Genomic DNA, 14,666 nt, shown 5'->3' with positions numbered 1-14,666 from the left:
ATAAACTAGACTGCAGTCTACGGTTGTAGTTTTTGTCTTTGTTTATTGCCAGCATGTGAGTTGCAGTTTTCATCGCTTTCTGGTTGTCAGGTCTGGTTGTTAATAACAGGCAGTTCTGCATTTTTAATTGATCAATTACTGTAAAAGAAAGTTTTATATTGCTGTTGTGGACTTATTTTTATAATAAAAGATCACAAATACTTTTAACCATATTTTTATTGAATAACCACATATCAGGGTGTCCACCGACCGGGAAAACCGAGAATTATGCGTGATTTTTTTTAACCAGGAATTGTGTGTGAATTTAGTATTTTACCGGTAATTTTGAAATTGCCGCGGTCGCGCATGAAAATGACCGCGGGAGACGATGATGATGTCCAAACTGCCGTGGGATTTGTTAGTGATTTTGCCGCGATACAAAATCTCTCTTAGGCTAGTTTGAGTATTTGTACAACCTGACACTATTCGATGTATATATTGTACAAAATAATGAATAAAGAAGTTTGAATTGAATTGAATTGATAGCGCATGACGATAATGACGTATCTGTGACCGCGGGAAACGACGATGATGCTTCCGTAACTACAGGAGACGACAATGACATTTCCGTGACCACGGGAGATGACTATGACGTTTCCGTGACCGCGTGATACGATGATGATGTCCAAACAGCCGCAGGATATGTTAGTGATTATGCCGCGATCGCGCATGCGGACAATGACGTTTCCGTGACTGCAGGAGACGACGATGAAGTTTCCGTGACCGCGGGAGACGACGATGAGATTTCCGTGACCACGGGAGACGACGATGATGTTTCCGTGACCCCGGGAGACGACAATGACGTTTCCGTGACTCCAGGAGACGTCGATGACGTTTCTGTGACTGCGGGTGACGACGATGACGTTTTGGTGATCGTGGGAGATGACGATGACGTTTCCGTGACCGCGTGATACGATGGTGATGTCCAAACGGCCGCGGGATATGTTAGTGAATTTGCCGCGATCGTGCATGCGGACGATGACGTTTCCGTGACCGCGGGAAACGATGATGTCCAAAAAATATTGCTTGACAATGGTGACCGCGGGAAATTATTTGAATTAAGCTACGATAGAGAAATATAATGATAACTTTACTGTGATCGCGGGAGACGATTTTAACGTTTCCGTTACCATAGAACAATATCAGGATTTTGTCACGACCACGGAAGACAGTGGTGATGTTTCTGTTACTGAGTGAGATATTCAGGATTTTTCAGTTATCGCAGAAAATGATGATGGAGTCTCTATGATAGTGTTAGATGATCACGATATAACCTCGAGTTTGGCTTGACCAAAATTCTCAGTTCAAAAAGGCACACTTCTAGAAAGTGTTTTTATATTTTGTAATATCCTCATTTACCTTTAACGTGGCATTTATTTATAAGGGTTCAAAATTTAAATTGGCTACATGAAAATTTTGTAATTTCTGCATTAATTATTTCTGTTGGTCATTTGAGAAACAACCTAAAACTCCAAAATTAAATACTATATGAAAGTACATAATGACAGGGGTTGGTGTAGTAATCCTTCAGAAAATTTGGTAAAATTGAAATTATCAGTATTAAGAATCTATTTTTCAGGTGTCTGTACAGAGATTCGATAAATTTTAGTTAGCGCTAAAACAGCACTGCGGGAGTTGGCGCAAAACACGTTGGAAATTTTAGTATAAATGTACGTCATAGTCATCTCCCGTGGTCACGGAAATGTCATCGTCGTCTCCTGTAGTTACGGAAGCATCATCGTCGTTTCCCGCGGTCACAGATACGTCATTATCGTCATGCGCTATCAATTCAATTCAATTCAAACTTCTTTATTCATTATTTTGTACAACCTGGAATTTTTTTTTTACTCATGAATTTTTTCTGTTTCTGGCCTGGTGGACACCCTGAATATTGAAATCTGTTTAAAGACACGTTAAAGTAAAGTCATGAAAATTACACAGACAATTATTTTAATTCTTGACTTCTGTCTTCAGGTTGTGATACAGTGGGCTAAGGAGGGAGGAGTGCTGCTTATTGGATATGAGCTATACCGTCAACTAAGTCTACAAAAGGCGAGAAAGCGAAGAGTAGAAAGAAAACGAAAACTTAATCCAGACGATGACATTGATGATGAGAAAAATAAACATCTCCTTGAAGGTAAAGATTAAGAAAATCTGTCTTCAAAAAAATATTCTTATACAGGAAACATTGTTTAATTTGGATGTTGGATGTATTATCCATTATTGGATATTAAGTTGTCGTGTCAAAAACATATTAGGTTAGGCCTATTATTTTAAATTAATAATGTTAGATATGTGTGGTTGAAAGTTCCATTTTGAATTAAATGACAACCACCTATTATTTGTTCAACAGAGATGCATGCAGCATTGGTAAAGCCTGGCCCAGACCTGGTTATATGTGATGAAGGTCACAGGATTAAGAACAGCCACGCTTCCATCTCCCAAGCTCTCAAGCAGATCCGCAGCAAGCGCAGAGTCGTCCTCACTGGATACCCTCTACAGAATAACCTGCTGGAGTACTGGTCAGTATAGTTGTGAAGATGAAGATAGCTCACGTACATTTCTTTTGAGTATTTACTCAATCTTTGTATTTATTAATATTAAAATTAGCCAGGACCACTTATAAAAGGTCTAATGATCAAAAACAGCTGGATTGAGTTTCAAAATTTTTTAAAAACCTGCTACTTTTCTGTTACGGCAACCTTTTGATTGTCAGGTGAGTACTGAACTCAGCTGCTACAACTGGGGTTCCTGCTTGAGGATAAACTTACCATGTAAATGTAACATATCCAAAGTTGGCCAAAAGGCTGTGCCAATTTCAGTCCTTAAAAACACTAATGCTTTAAAATAGGGCCTAGCTGTCTTTTATCGTTTTGATTTTTAATGTAAGATCCTGGCGATGAAACTAATTGATACTTATCAGTAAAATTTTAAAAAAGATAACTTTCTACCGATGTTGGTGTATGTTGCTATGTACAATATATTTAAAATCAATCCCGATTAGTCATTCAAGGCAAGACATGCATAAAAACCTAGATCTTCTTGGCAGCTGCTTCCAGGCTGCTAACAAAATTTTTATTCTGTCGTTTTACACCAGTGGGTATTTATAACAAACCTAGACTTGATCTATTGTTGACCATTTGTTGAATAGCATTCATTGATTGATAGCTCAATAACAAATTGACGTCTGGACCCTGAATCAAAATCCACTTAGGATCAAACCAGCATCTTCAGATTTGAAGGCAAGAACTATAACTACTCGGATACCCAAACAATCTGCAGAAAATTTTACATAGTCACAGCATGGAAAGATATTGCATTTGATTTTTCATTGTTTTCATACTTTATCTTCTTGGTAACTTTTACAGGTGTATGGTAGACTTTGTGCGGCCCAACTACCTCGGCACCAAGACGGAGTTCAGTAACATGTTTGAGCGGCCGATACAGAACGGACAGTGTATAGACAGCACTCCGCAGGACATCAGACTGATGAGATACAGAGCTCATGTATTACATTCCCTACTGGAGGGGTTTGTGCAGAGGTATGATGGGGTAGTGAAGATAATATGAGGGAAGTGTAAAGATAATTGAATTGTTGACACCATATATGAAATTGTATAAAATCAAATAAAGATAAATTTAAATGTTAGATAAAATTTGAATAGTAGCACAATGAGTTACAATACTGCACTTTTAGGTAAACAAATCTTTTATAAAGCAGCTTCGGTTTTTAGAAATAAAATATTAATATTTGGCAATAACTATATTGTTTTCATTAATTAATTTATTATTGTCAACTGGTTCTGTTATTAGCCTAAAACAATTTACTAATTTCAGACGAAGCCACTCTGTCTTGACGAATGCGTTGCCCCAGAAAGAGGAATATGTTATTCTGGTGAGGATGACAAACTTTCAACGAAAGCTGTACGATACATTTATGAATGAAGTCGTTCGCACAAAGGCTGTTCCAAACCCTTTGAAAGCATTTGCAGTTTGTTGTAAGGTGAGTTTTGGAGACTGTTTATCACTCAATAAAAATGTATAATTTCTTTGTAATAACATATCTGTGTTTTTACTATAGGAAAAAGTAAAAACAAATTATAGTTAATAAATAAAAAACACAACTTAAAATGCATTTTTTTGTAAATTGTCTAAAGTTTTACATTTGTTTCTCTCCTCAGTTGAATAGGTGAAAAGTCTATGCAGAAAAAAAAGTACGTATGAGAAATACTGCTAGTTAGCTTGTTGGTAATGGGTTAAATGATACCGGTACTATTATTTTTGTCACCTGTTACTTCCTTGTCAATTACGTTTAAGCCGGGTTGCCGATAATATGAATACACAATCAGCGTTATTTTACTCATTTGTTCTAACAATTCAGTCGATGTTACCTATTACCAGGGTAATAGGTGAAACTTCAGTGATTGTATTATTTATACAATTGCTTTAAATAATGACAACTGCTTGTACATAATCAATTTTAGTTTTAGAGCACTTTTAACTTTTAAAATTTTTGTAATTAGTGTTAACGACACTCCTAGAAGTTTTTCAGGCACTTACCCAGGCTCGTAAATTAATTTTCTACTCGTGTCATTAACACTATCTTTACGGGATTGTTGCGTTAACTACTATTATATATTTTTGTGAATAATTCCAGTCCATCAATTAAGATATGTCTTTTTCTTACAAATATTTTAAAACTAAATTATTGTGATGTGAATTTTGCAGATATGGAACCACCCAGACGTGTTGTACCATTTTCTGAAGAAGCGGAATATGGATGCGGAGGCTGTCGATTTGGACCTGGAAGAGGCTGCAGCTGCACTAGCAACCCCCGCCATGACCCCTGGCACACCAGGGTGTCCCATTGCCCCCGTCGCCCCCACCAAGCGGGGTAGAGGCCGCAGCCCCAAGGGTACCTCACCTAAACGAGAACGCAAAGTTAACCCGCGCAAGGTTAGTTTTCATAACTATAGTTTAAATCTATATTAAATGGTCCATCCAATAATATTAATTACCTATTGATAATGGTGATTACCATGTCATAACTTCATCAGCATCTTAACGTCAAACTGGTTAACTTAAAAAATAGGTTTGCTGCAGGAATTAACTGGTAGTTTTAAGCAACTATCCTTGTATTTTACTTTTCATATTTTTACCCCAACTTAATTTATGGCATACATTTCTTTTTGTAGTGTGGTGTTTCCTTAAGAGTGTTCACAATCGATTTTGTATGAATTATTATTTGGTTGTTGAATTTTGGACTTGAGTCTTGGCCTTCAAGATTTCATTGGCATTCATACTGAAGTTCAATTTGTGGCTAATTATTATCTCAGAAATATTCATCCTTACTTTAGAATAGGTTATGTATTAACCTCAGCATTTCATGGATGATTAATCTGTTCTATTGCCTGTTTCAGCGAGGAGGAGCAGACACTGAACCACCTGGTAAAAGTCCGATGGTTGCAGCTGTGATGCCCAACACTACAAATAGTAATCAGCAGCCCATGGACCAAACATCCATGTTGTCACACTCCCAGCAATCTCAAGATACCAAGCCACTACAACCTTTCTCCCAACAGCAGAGCTCACAATTCCGACCAAACTTCCCCTACAACAACAGCAACAATAACCAGTTCCCTCCTGCGTACTCTGGTATGAACCAGAACTATCCCAACTTTAACCCTCAACAGCAAGGTGACTTTCACAACATGCCTCCTCCATATCCTGGCTTCCACAATCAGCAAGGCTTCAACAACCAGAACATGTATGGCACTGGGTTCGGAAGTAATTATTATCCGTCTCAGCAAGATTCCACATTTGGCGGAAGTAATTATTGGAACAACCAGTTCTTCAACAATGATCCCAACAGTTCAGGGATGTTCCCCAACTTCAGCGAGGGTGATGCAAACAACTCCAACTTTTACAATCAAGAAATGATGGGAGCGGACGGATTCAACCATGGAAACCGAAGTTATAACAGCGGATTGGGTGTGAATCGACCTGGAATGAGTGGTATGAACCCTATGCAACATGGACGGATGGGTATGAACAATCCTTCCCACGGAATGATGGGTATGAACTCCAATATGAGTGGAATGAACATGAACAATATGGGCATGCCTGGGGGACTGAATAGTATGTCTGGCAGTAATATGTCCATGAGTCAGAACAACTTTGGTATGAATCAAGGTGGATCTCACGGGATGAACACTATAGGACAGAGTAGTTTGGGAATGAGTTCTCATGGTATGTCAGGAATGGGTATGGGACAGTCAAGCTTGGGAATGAATCATCAGTCACAAGGAATGGGTGTAAACCAGATCACAGGCATGGGAGTTATGGGATCCCAAGGTTACAACAACATGAATGTACCTTCCTCTCAAGGGCCCATGAGTGGCTTGCCCGGCATGTCGCAAAACAATCCTATATCATCTGGAATGAGCAATCAAAGTGCATCTTCAGGAAGTATGCAAACAATGACTAATTCTCAAGTAAACTTAATGAGCAATGCTTCTAACCAATCCTCGATGGAGAGCCAACAACAAGCTGCAATAGAAAATATCGCAAACAACTTGATGATGTCTTCGCAACAAACCTTACAAGCACCTCAAGGATTGTTGGGTGGAGGTGAAAATAGTTCTGTCAATCAAAGTAGTTCACAACCTCCCCAGAACTCTCAAAGTCTTATGAACCCTCAACACCATTCATCCAGCCTACTAGGAGATATGCTGGGAAATAGTCAGGGAACTTCTCAAAACCTAATGGGAGGAATTCAAAACCAACAGAGTCAACTTGGCAATATACCTCAGACACAAGTGAGCTCCACTGCAGTAACGTCGCAGAACCAGCCCAACATGATGCCTCCATTACAGGGCTCACATATGATGGCAAACATGATCTCAAGCTCATCAAGTACTCGCAGCATAACAAGCCAGCATGATTCTTCAAACTTGGGATCAATGCAAGGCATGGGAGGTTCTAGTCTTGATAATCAAAACATGATGGGTGGAAATCATCTATCTCAAACGATGTTGAGAAATTCTCCTAGCTCAACAGTCACATCAAGCCAGCAAAATGTTGGCAACATGCAAAACCAACAAGGGCTTCTGGGTAGTCAGTCTGCAATGGATACTGTTCGAGGTTCTATGTTTAGAAACCCAACGTCAAATCAAAGTATGTTTAGTCAACAAAATATGGGTGGTAGTACGCAAGGGATGTTCAACACTTCAGCCCAACCTCTTTTAGGCAGTTCTCAAAGCAATATGATAAATCAAAACATGTTGCACAGTCAACCAAACATCTCTGCTAGTGGGAATATGTCTGGTTTTGATCAAGCTAGTTCCCAAAATTTGATGTCTAACCACCATTCAAACATGATGGGCGCACAAGATCAAAGTATGCCCAGTGGGAGTTCCTTATCGTCTACAATGACCTCGCAACAGAACATGCCTAGTGCTCAACAAGATAACCAGATGTTTGGAAACCAATCCATATCAAATAATCCAATGAGTAATCTCCAGTCCATGCTAAACAATCAAAACATGATGGGTTCGCAGAGCGGGTCTCAAAGCTTTATAGCTAACAAGAGACCAAATGATAATTTAAGCATTGGCCAACAAAATGCTCAGGGAAATCAAAGTGGAATGATGATGAACCATCCAAGTGGAATGACTGACCAGATAATGCACACAAGTCAACAGCACAGTATGTCCACATCAATGGACAGTTCCCAGCAGAACATGTTTGGAATGAATCACAGTCAAACATCTTTAAACCCAATAGGTCAATCCGGATTTATGAGTAATCCAAGTATGTTGGGTCCTGGGATGGGTAATTCTAATCTAATGAGCAATCAAACAATAATGGGTTCTCAAAGCATGGGAATGAATAATCCACATGGGATGTATTCCAATAATCAGATGAATCCGAACAATGATATCATGGGCGGAAACACTGGAATGATAGGTAATCAGATAAACAATCCATCATTTAATCCAAGTCAAATGGGAAGTTCAAACAACATGATGGGTTTGTACAACCAACCAGGAATGATGAACTACCCTGGTGTGATGGGAAATCAAATTAACAACATTGGTATGATGAATCAGTCAAGCATGAGTAATCAAAATCCACCTTTCGGTAATAACATGATGAGAAATCCTTCTCCAATGATGGGAATAAGAAATCCACAATCAGCTGCAGGCGTCAATCCTGATATAAATCAAGGATCAATGACAAGTAATTTTACAAACCAGAATAATTTTGGAGCATTTGGCAACAGTACTGTGACATCTTCCAGTAATTTAAACCCCAATCAGAGTCAAGATATTAAGGCAGGGCCAAATTCTTTCCCCAGCACCACAAGCAGCAATTTGTTCATGTCTGGTGGAGAGTTTCACACTAATAATACTAACAGTCAAACAGGAAGTCAAAATTCTGGAAACATTTCACATAATAATATGAATAACGACTATAACAACTACAACATAAATGAGGATCAAAAAATGTGGGATGATATTGCTAGTAAATGTGGCGACAAACCGTTGGAACCTAAAACAGAAAATGAAGAAGTTACCAAAGAAGGAAATGCTGTGAAGAAAGAATCGGAAATTTCAAAAGACAATCAGTTAAAACTTGATGACAAATCATTTAATCAATCAGGAAATTTGAAGTCAGAAGAGGATAATGGAAGTGAAAGGAAAGAAAAAGAACATAACGAAAAGGAGGAAATTAAATCACCCAAGGCTGAAGGAGATAAGGAAGTTAAAGAACCAACAGCCGATGTAACAGCAACGGCAGTCGCTACTGTAAAGAGTTCAAGAGGGGAAGATGCCGGAATTCCGTATGATTGGGTAAGGGTTTTTACCATTTTACCCCAAATTTGTTATAAACAGAGTGACAATTAGTTCTGACCTTTCTTTACCTCTAAACTACAAAACAAAGATTTGGGAAAAAAAGTAGGGATGGACGAGATTGGATTTTTAGTTTGAGACAAGACGAGATGGGATTTTTATTTATCATAAAATTTTGAGACGAGATTTCCCTTCTCATACATGTCGGGAAATGCACATTTTCGACATTTTAACCTGATTTTGTAACATATTTAAATACCTACTGATTTATGACAGATGACTGGTTAAATACAAAAATAATAATAGATAATAATATTTCAAATCTTTTATTAAAAACATTAATAAAAACGCCAGTACAAATAATATTAATTAGGCCTACCTTATTAAAAATAACTCTTCTGCATAGGAAACATGGTGATATAGTTCAACTTTGAAAAGTACCAAATTTATCAGTCTAAATCTAAAACATCAGTTTTACTAGTTAAGTATCGAGTAAAAAAATCAAGTTGTTTACCTGTTAATTAAATTGTCTGGGTTAGCAACATAAATTTTAAAATAATTCTTTTACCCAACAGGCAACGGAGTTGTTGAAGGACTACATACCTGGGAATATAGAAGCTTCGGCAAAGTTTGCACTGTTCTTCTGCATCCTAGAGGAGTCGATGAGTCTGGGAGACAGAGTTCTTGTGTTCTCTCAGTCTCTGTTCACCTTGAATCTGATAGAAGACTTCTTGCAAAGAACTGAACTGCCAGGAAGACAGGAGAGATGGGCTAGAAACTGGAACTATTACCGTAAGTTATTGCATCATCATATAGATGTGAACATTTTGTGTTGACAAGAATTCATTAAGTACATATTTTTGTTAGGTTTCTAGACTTGTCGGAGTTACAGTAAAAGCCCTAAAATCAAAATGAGCAATAGAAAGTGACCTAACATAGCATAACTAACCTGGTATACAAGGGACGTAAATTAATCCGGGATTGGTCTAAAGGTCTGAAAAATATTAAAGCCAGATAACCACATTCAACAGAATTAGGAGCAATCAACAGACGACAGGAGCCTGGAGCGAACAGCAGATGTCAGGAGCATGTGGTTTTAGTTATCTCTTGTTACTTGACACCATTAGTAAATAATTATAACAACTGATAATACCCAGCCTTAAAGATATTACATTTAATTTATTTTCAAATTCAGCCTTAACCCAATTAAGTACATCTCAATTAATTCAAGAGTTCACAATATGAATTTCTTCATTTTTTACCTGTGTAAAATTTTACAAAAAGGGGCATGCAGAGCATAAATCCGAGCGTATGTGGTTATAGTGTCTATCAAGATCTGAAAGTTTACAGTTGCAGTTTTGTAAAATACTCGGAAAATTTCCTTAAGACACTTTGGCCAGTTTTTTGTGTAGTAAAGGGTAAAAAATCTGTTCCTAAAACCGACTCAGTGTTTCTGGTGATTTACAGGTTTGGACGGCAGCACCGGTGCAATGGAAAGAGAAAAGCTTATCAATGAGTTCAACTCAAATCCCAACATCCACCTGTTCCTGGTATCCACAAGAGCTGGTTCTCTGGGAATCAACCTGGTGGGAGCCAACAGAGTGGTGGTGCTTGATGCCAGCTGGAACCCCTGTCACGACACTCAGGCTGTCTGTAGGGTATACAGGTGAGTCTCCACGATATCGACATTCAAATCTTTCTGTTGTATAAAGAGATGTTGCTCTTTGCTCACAGTGACTGGGAAACCAGGAAAATATGGAATAGTACATAAATTCATATGACTCATTGATGATTTAAAAGTTTTCTACTTTAAAACACAAAAACTTTAGTTGAGCTAGTGCTGCTGCAGTTTCATAATCAATTTTTGTTTCTTTTTAGGTATGGTCAGAGAAAACCGTGTTTTGTTTACCGCCTTGTGACAGACAACTGCTTGGAGAAAAAAATATACGATCGGCAAATCAACAAGCAAGGCATGGCTGACAGAGTGGTGGACGAATGTAATCCTGACGCCCATCTTTCTATCAAGGTGATGCTTGTTACATTGCTTTCTTTGTCGCACGTCTTACTGGATTTCTAGAATAGGCCATATGAAGTGTCTCTCCGAAATGAAAAAATACAAGTATAACACCAAATGACATGGAAAGAATTGTTACGAACATATTTGTTTGTTTTGAACATAAGTGCTTTAGTGAAAGTATCAATTGATTGACATTAGTCTAAAAGATTTTCTCATGTTTGCAGGAAGTGACTAACCTCTGTTGGGACAATGAACAAGATTCTGATGCCAAGGATTTCTCCGATATGAAGGACAAGTATATTGATGTTGTCATGCAGAAAATGCTTGAAAGATACAGCAAATTCTTGTCCAAAGTGAGTATCCTAATTTTGATACTTGCGCTAATATAACAATGTTTGTAGATTTTGAAAACATATTAATAAAAATTAAATTCTCAGATGTATTTTGGTTAGACCTGTGAAGCAAGGTATACTTAGATAATGGTTAAATAGTTTCAAGTTGTTTTAAAAGTACATTTTTCATATCATTCTCATGTGACAGATAGTGTAGTGCTAATGAGCATGGAGATACATTGAATGAAGTAGAATGTTTCATCTCATTCAAATTTCAAACTACCCTAGCCTGTTAAATAAATTACTTCACCCATTTTCCAACAAAATGACTTTGTCTTTATATAAGTTACTTGTGCTTGCAGGAGCCATTCCAACATGAATCACTGCTTGTCGACCGCAAAGACAAGAAACTGTCTCAGGCGGAGAAACGACTGGCCAAACGAAGTTACGAGCTTGAGAAACAGGCAGCAAACAACAACACAAGACCTACATACGGCTACTACCCTGGCAACACCTCGGGCGTTGGGAGGTGAGTGTCATGGAAAAACACTCATTGTGCTAGTTTCAAATTGTAAAGTTAACAAGACAATTTTTTTGACTGTTTAAAATATTTAGGAAATTAACACCTCTATATTCCTATCCTGAAATATGAACATTAAGAAGGAACTAATTACAGTTAGTGCTGTAAGGTTTCTAGAGGATAACCACTTGGCTTAGGAATACATTAATGAAGAAGGAAAGAATAAACAACTAACTTACTTAAGAATTAAGAGTCAAATCAAATCTAAATTTCTTTCATTTTGTTTCAAATAAACAACTTGAAGTCATTTTACAAATATTATATCTACAATTAGGACTGCAATTACTAACCAGTAGTTCCAGGTAGTTGAAAGCACAAAGAAAGTTTACAACATAATACACTTGGTATTTCGCCCCAACAAGGGGCTTTTTCAAGAAAGAAGTAGAATTTAAGATATTCTACTCCTATGCTTAGCTGAGAAATGTAGGTTGGGAAATCTGCTTTGAATAATTTAAAATAAGTATCCTCTTCTAGAGGTTATAAAAATAATAAGAGATAATAAATACTAACCACGTCCAATTAAAAACCATCATGGGTATTCAGATCGTAAACCAAGAAAGTTCATCCATGTTTTGTTGGATAGAAGAAGCTCACAGGTTTTACAAACAACCAGAACTGTTTTTAAAAGGAAAAAAGCAACTTGGCTTTGTAATAATTATTGAGGAGAAAGGAAGGATACATAACTAACTCACCTGAATAAAGAGTCCCAGGAGGTCAATAGAACACTTAAAAAGTACACAATAAAATGTAATGATAATGATGATTTATTTGCACATAACATACAAAATCACATGTACAGGTGCTTCGTCTTGATTTCTTAAAAATTGATTGTCAGTCCTTAAATATTCTAAAACATAAATTAGTTCCCAAGATGTTGATCACAGTCTTAAATTTAGTGCTACAATACAGCATATTCAAACATAACAAGGTTTATGTTCGCATGTAAACTACCAGAACAACAATAGATGCATCTGTAAGTCATAACATTACTAATTTTACATTTTCCCACCTCAGAGGCAACCCACTGATGAAGCCGATGGCGAGTGTACGTCCGATGCAGGCAGAGCTCAACAATCAGCTGATTAGAGATGCGACCAGCGGCCGACCCAGACAGTGGATACCTGCAGAGGTGTGGCAGAAACAGGGCATGAGTGCCCAGGAAATGACACTACCTCTAGGTATGGGCAAACACTTGTTAAATTTACATCTAATGGGGCATATATGTGTAATGTCAACAAGTGTTCTTGTTATCAAAACAAATTGATTAAAATATGAAATTATATTAGAAAACTTCCTAGCTTCATGTTATCTTTAATTAGGCTAACTTGAAAATAAATAATAAAAATAACTCTTGTTACATCAGGAAAATATTTTTAAAATGATTGAGTTTAGTTAGTTCATCTTACTAATGTCATGAAGTTTTCGGTAAATTTTCAGAACACTTGGAATTTATGTGAGTCTTATTTGTGTGTCTTACATTTGTAAGAACGTTTGTAAGTGAATAAGAATAGAAAACTTTTCCTATAAAGTTCTTGTTATATGAAAATTGAGAATGCAAACGTTTCACTAGTAACACTTGAAAAATCTTAGTTGTTATTTCTATCAAACTTCAGCCTGAGGCAGCAAACCTAAGTACTCATTAATGTTATAAATCTGACAATGTTCTGGTAATATTTTAGTGAAAATCCAATGAGGTAAATGGAAATTCACTTAGTCTACAGGTTTGCTGCGGCGGGGGTATTTAATTTACTAGTAGTTTTGTATGGATAAATTAGTTTTGTTTATTCAGAGCAACAAGTTTTATTCTGGAAATTTTGAACCTGTTAAACCTCTAAATGGCCTTGCATTTTATTTTCATGGGACATAATAACATGGGACATATTTCTGTAACATAATAAATAATGAAATAAAAAATGTTTATTTGAATTACTTCAAGTTCATATTCAATGTCAGTTTCTTTGCTAAATACAACAAAATCAGAAAGCACAAATTGTAGATCTCTAGACCAAGCTAGACAAATTTCTTTCTACTACTTAAGGATGATTTACCTGTTGGAACAGACGTAGTTATACCCACCAACTCACCTGACCGGTCGTCCATCGTGCTGAAGGCCGGACAGAAGGTGATGGTGCTCAAGTCACCCAAGGGTATCTACATGCAGTTGGAGAACGGCAAGATCATCGCCATCCGTACAGCGTTCAAGGTCGGCGGCAAGGGAGAGAAGAAAGGCGTCGCTACCAAGGAAACTCCTGACGGTGTCAGGAAAAGTAAGTGTTCAAGCTCTGATGGAAGTCATATCAAACATGATCATGAACTTAATTAGTAATTTCAAATTTGTTAACTGAAATCTGGTTTCAAAAGGATATTGTGAGTAAAATAAAACCACCATCTGGTACTAAATTAGTTTCTTCGAATTGGAAAAACAATAATTACTTCAACTCAAATCAAACACCTACGGGATCTGAAATGATGATAAAGAAGTATTCATTTGGAACCCGTGTATGCCTTCAAAACGAATCCAAACCAACATTTTGTAAAAAAAAACTATATTTAAAACTAGAATCCTGTTCCAAACAATTGTTTAAAATCATTATTTTTTTTCCAAAACGATATATGTCTATTTTTATAGGGCAGAATGATAAAAGGTTTCTTTGATTAGATTTTAAAGGCATGGTGTTTCACTTCCACTTGTAATTCAGTATGTAAAAAATTACTTTCTAAAAATTATTAATATTCTCACAGACATGATAGCCCAATGGAAAATAGTATTGAGTCCAGTAACGATCTTGCTCGGAATGGAACCAGAGACTTTGACGGTGAGCACTACCTACACAATCATGGTT

At 37.1% G+C, this 14,666-nt stretch overlaps 1 protein-coding gene across 1 annotated transcript in view; it reads left to right on the top strand.

The window, feature by feature from the left end:
* LOC128993992 (uncharacterized) overlaps positions 1-14,666 on the top strand; it is a 35,459-nt gene that overhangs the window by 13,505 nt on the left and 7,288 nt on the right. Inside the window, exons 10-22 of the mRNA XM_054418162.1 lie at positions 2,014-2,176; positions 2,393-2,561; positions 3,408-3,581; positions 3,877-4,042; positions 4,768-4,995; positions 5,460-8,894; positions 9,470-9,686; positions 10,362-10,560; positions 10,773-10,920; positions 11,136-11,264; positions 11,606-11,772; positions 12,838-13,001; positions 13,884-14,090. Coding sequence (XP_054274137.1) covers positions 2,014-2,176; positions 2,393-2,561; positions 3,408-3,581; positions 3,877-4,042; positions 4,768-4,995; positions 5,460-8,894; positions 9,470-9,686; positions 10,362-10,560; positions 10,773-10,920; positions 11,136-11,264; positions 11,606-11,772; positions 12,838-13,001; positions 13,884-14,090 — 5,566 coding nt within the window. The remainder of the gene's footprint in view (positions 1-2,013; positions 2,177-2,392; positions 2,562-3,407; positions 3,582-3,876; positions 4,043-4,767; positions 4,996-5,459; positions 8,895-9,469; positions 9,687-10,361; positions 10,561-10,772; positions 10,921-11,135; positions 11,265-11,605; positions 11,773-12,837; positions 13,002-13,883; positions 14,091-14,666) is intronic.

This window comes from Macrosteles quadrilineatus, unplaced genomic scaffold (genome assembly GCF_028750875.1).
Source record: "Macrosteles quadrilineatus isolate MER2022 unplaced genomic scaffold, UCM_ALF_1.0 Scaffold_5__1_contigs__length_97177068, whole genome shotgun sequence".
In the NCBI taxonomy this organism is placed as follows: domain Eukaryota; kingdom Metazoa; phylum Arthropoda; class Insecta; order Hemiptera; family Cicadellidae; genus Macrosteles; species Macrosteles quadrilineatus.
The sequence above is the reverse complement of the archived record's forward strand: the minus strand, read 5'-3'. Positions and strand labels throughout refer to the sequence as shown.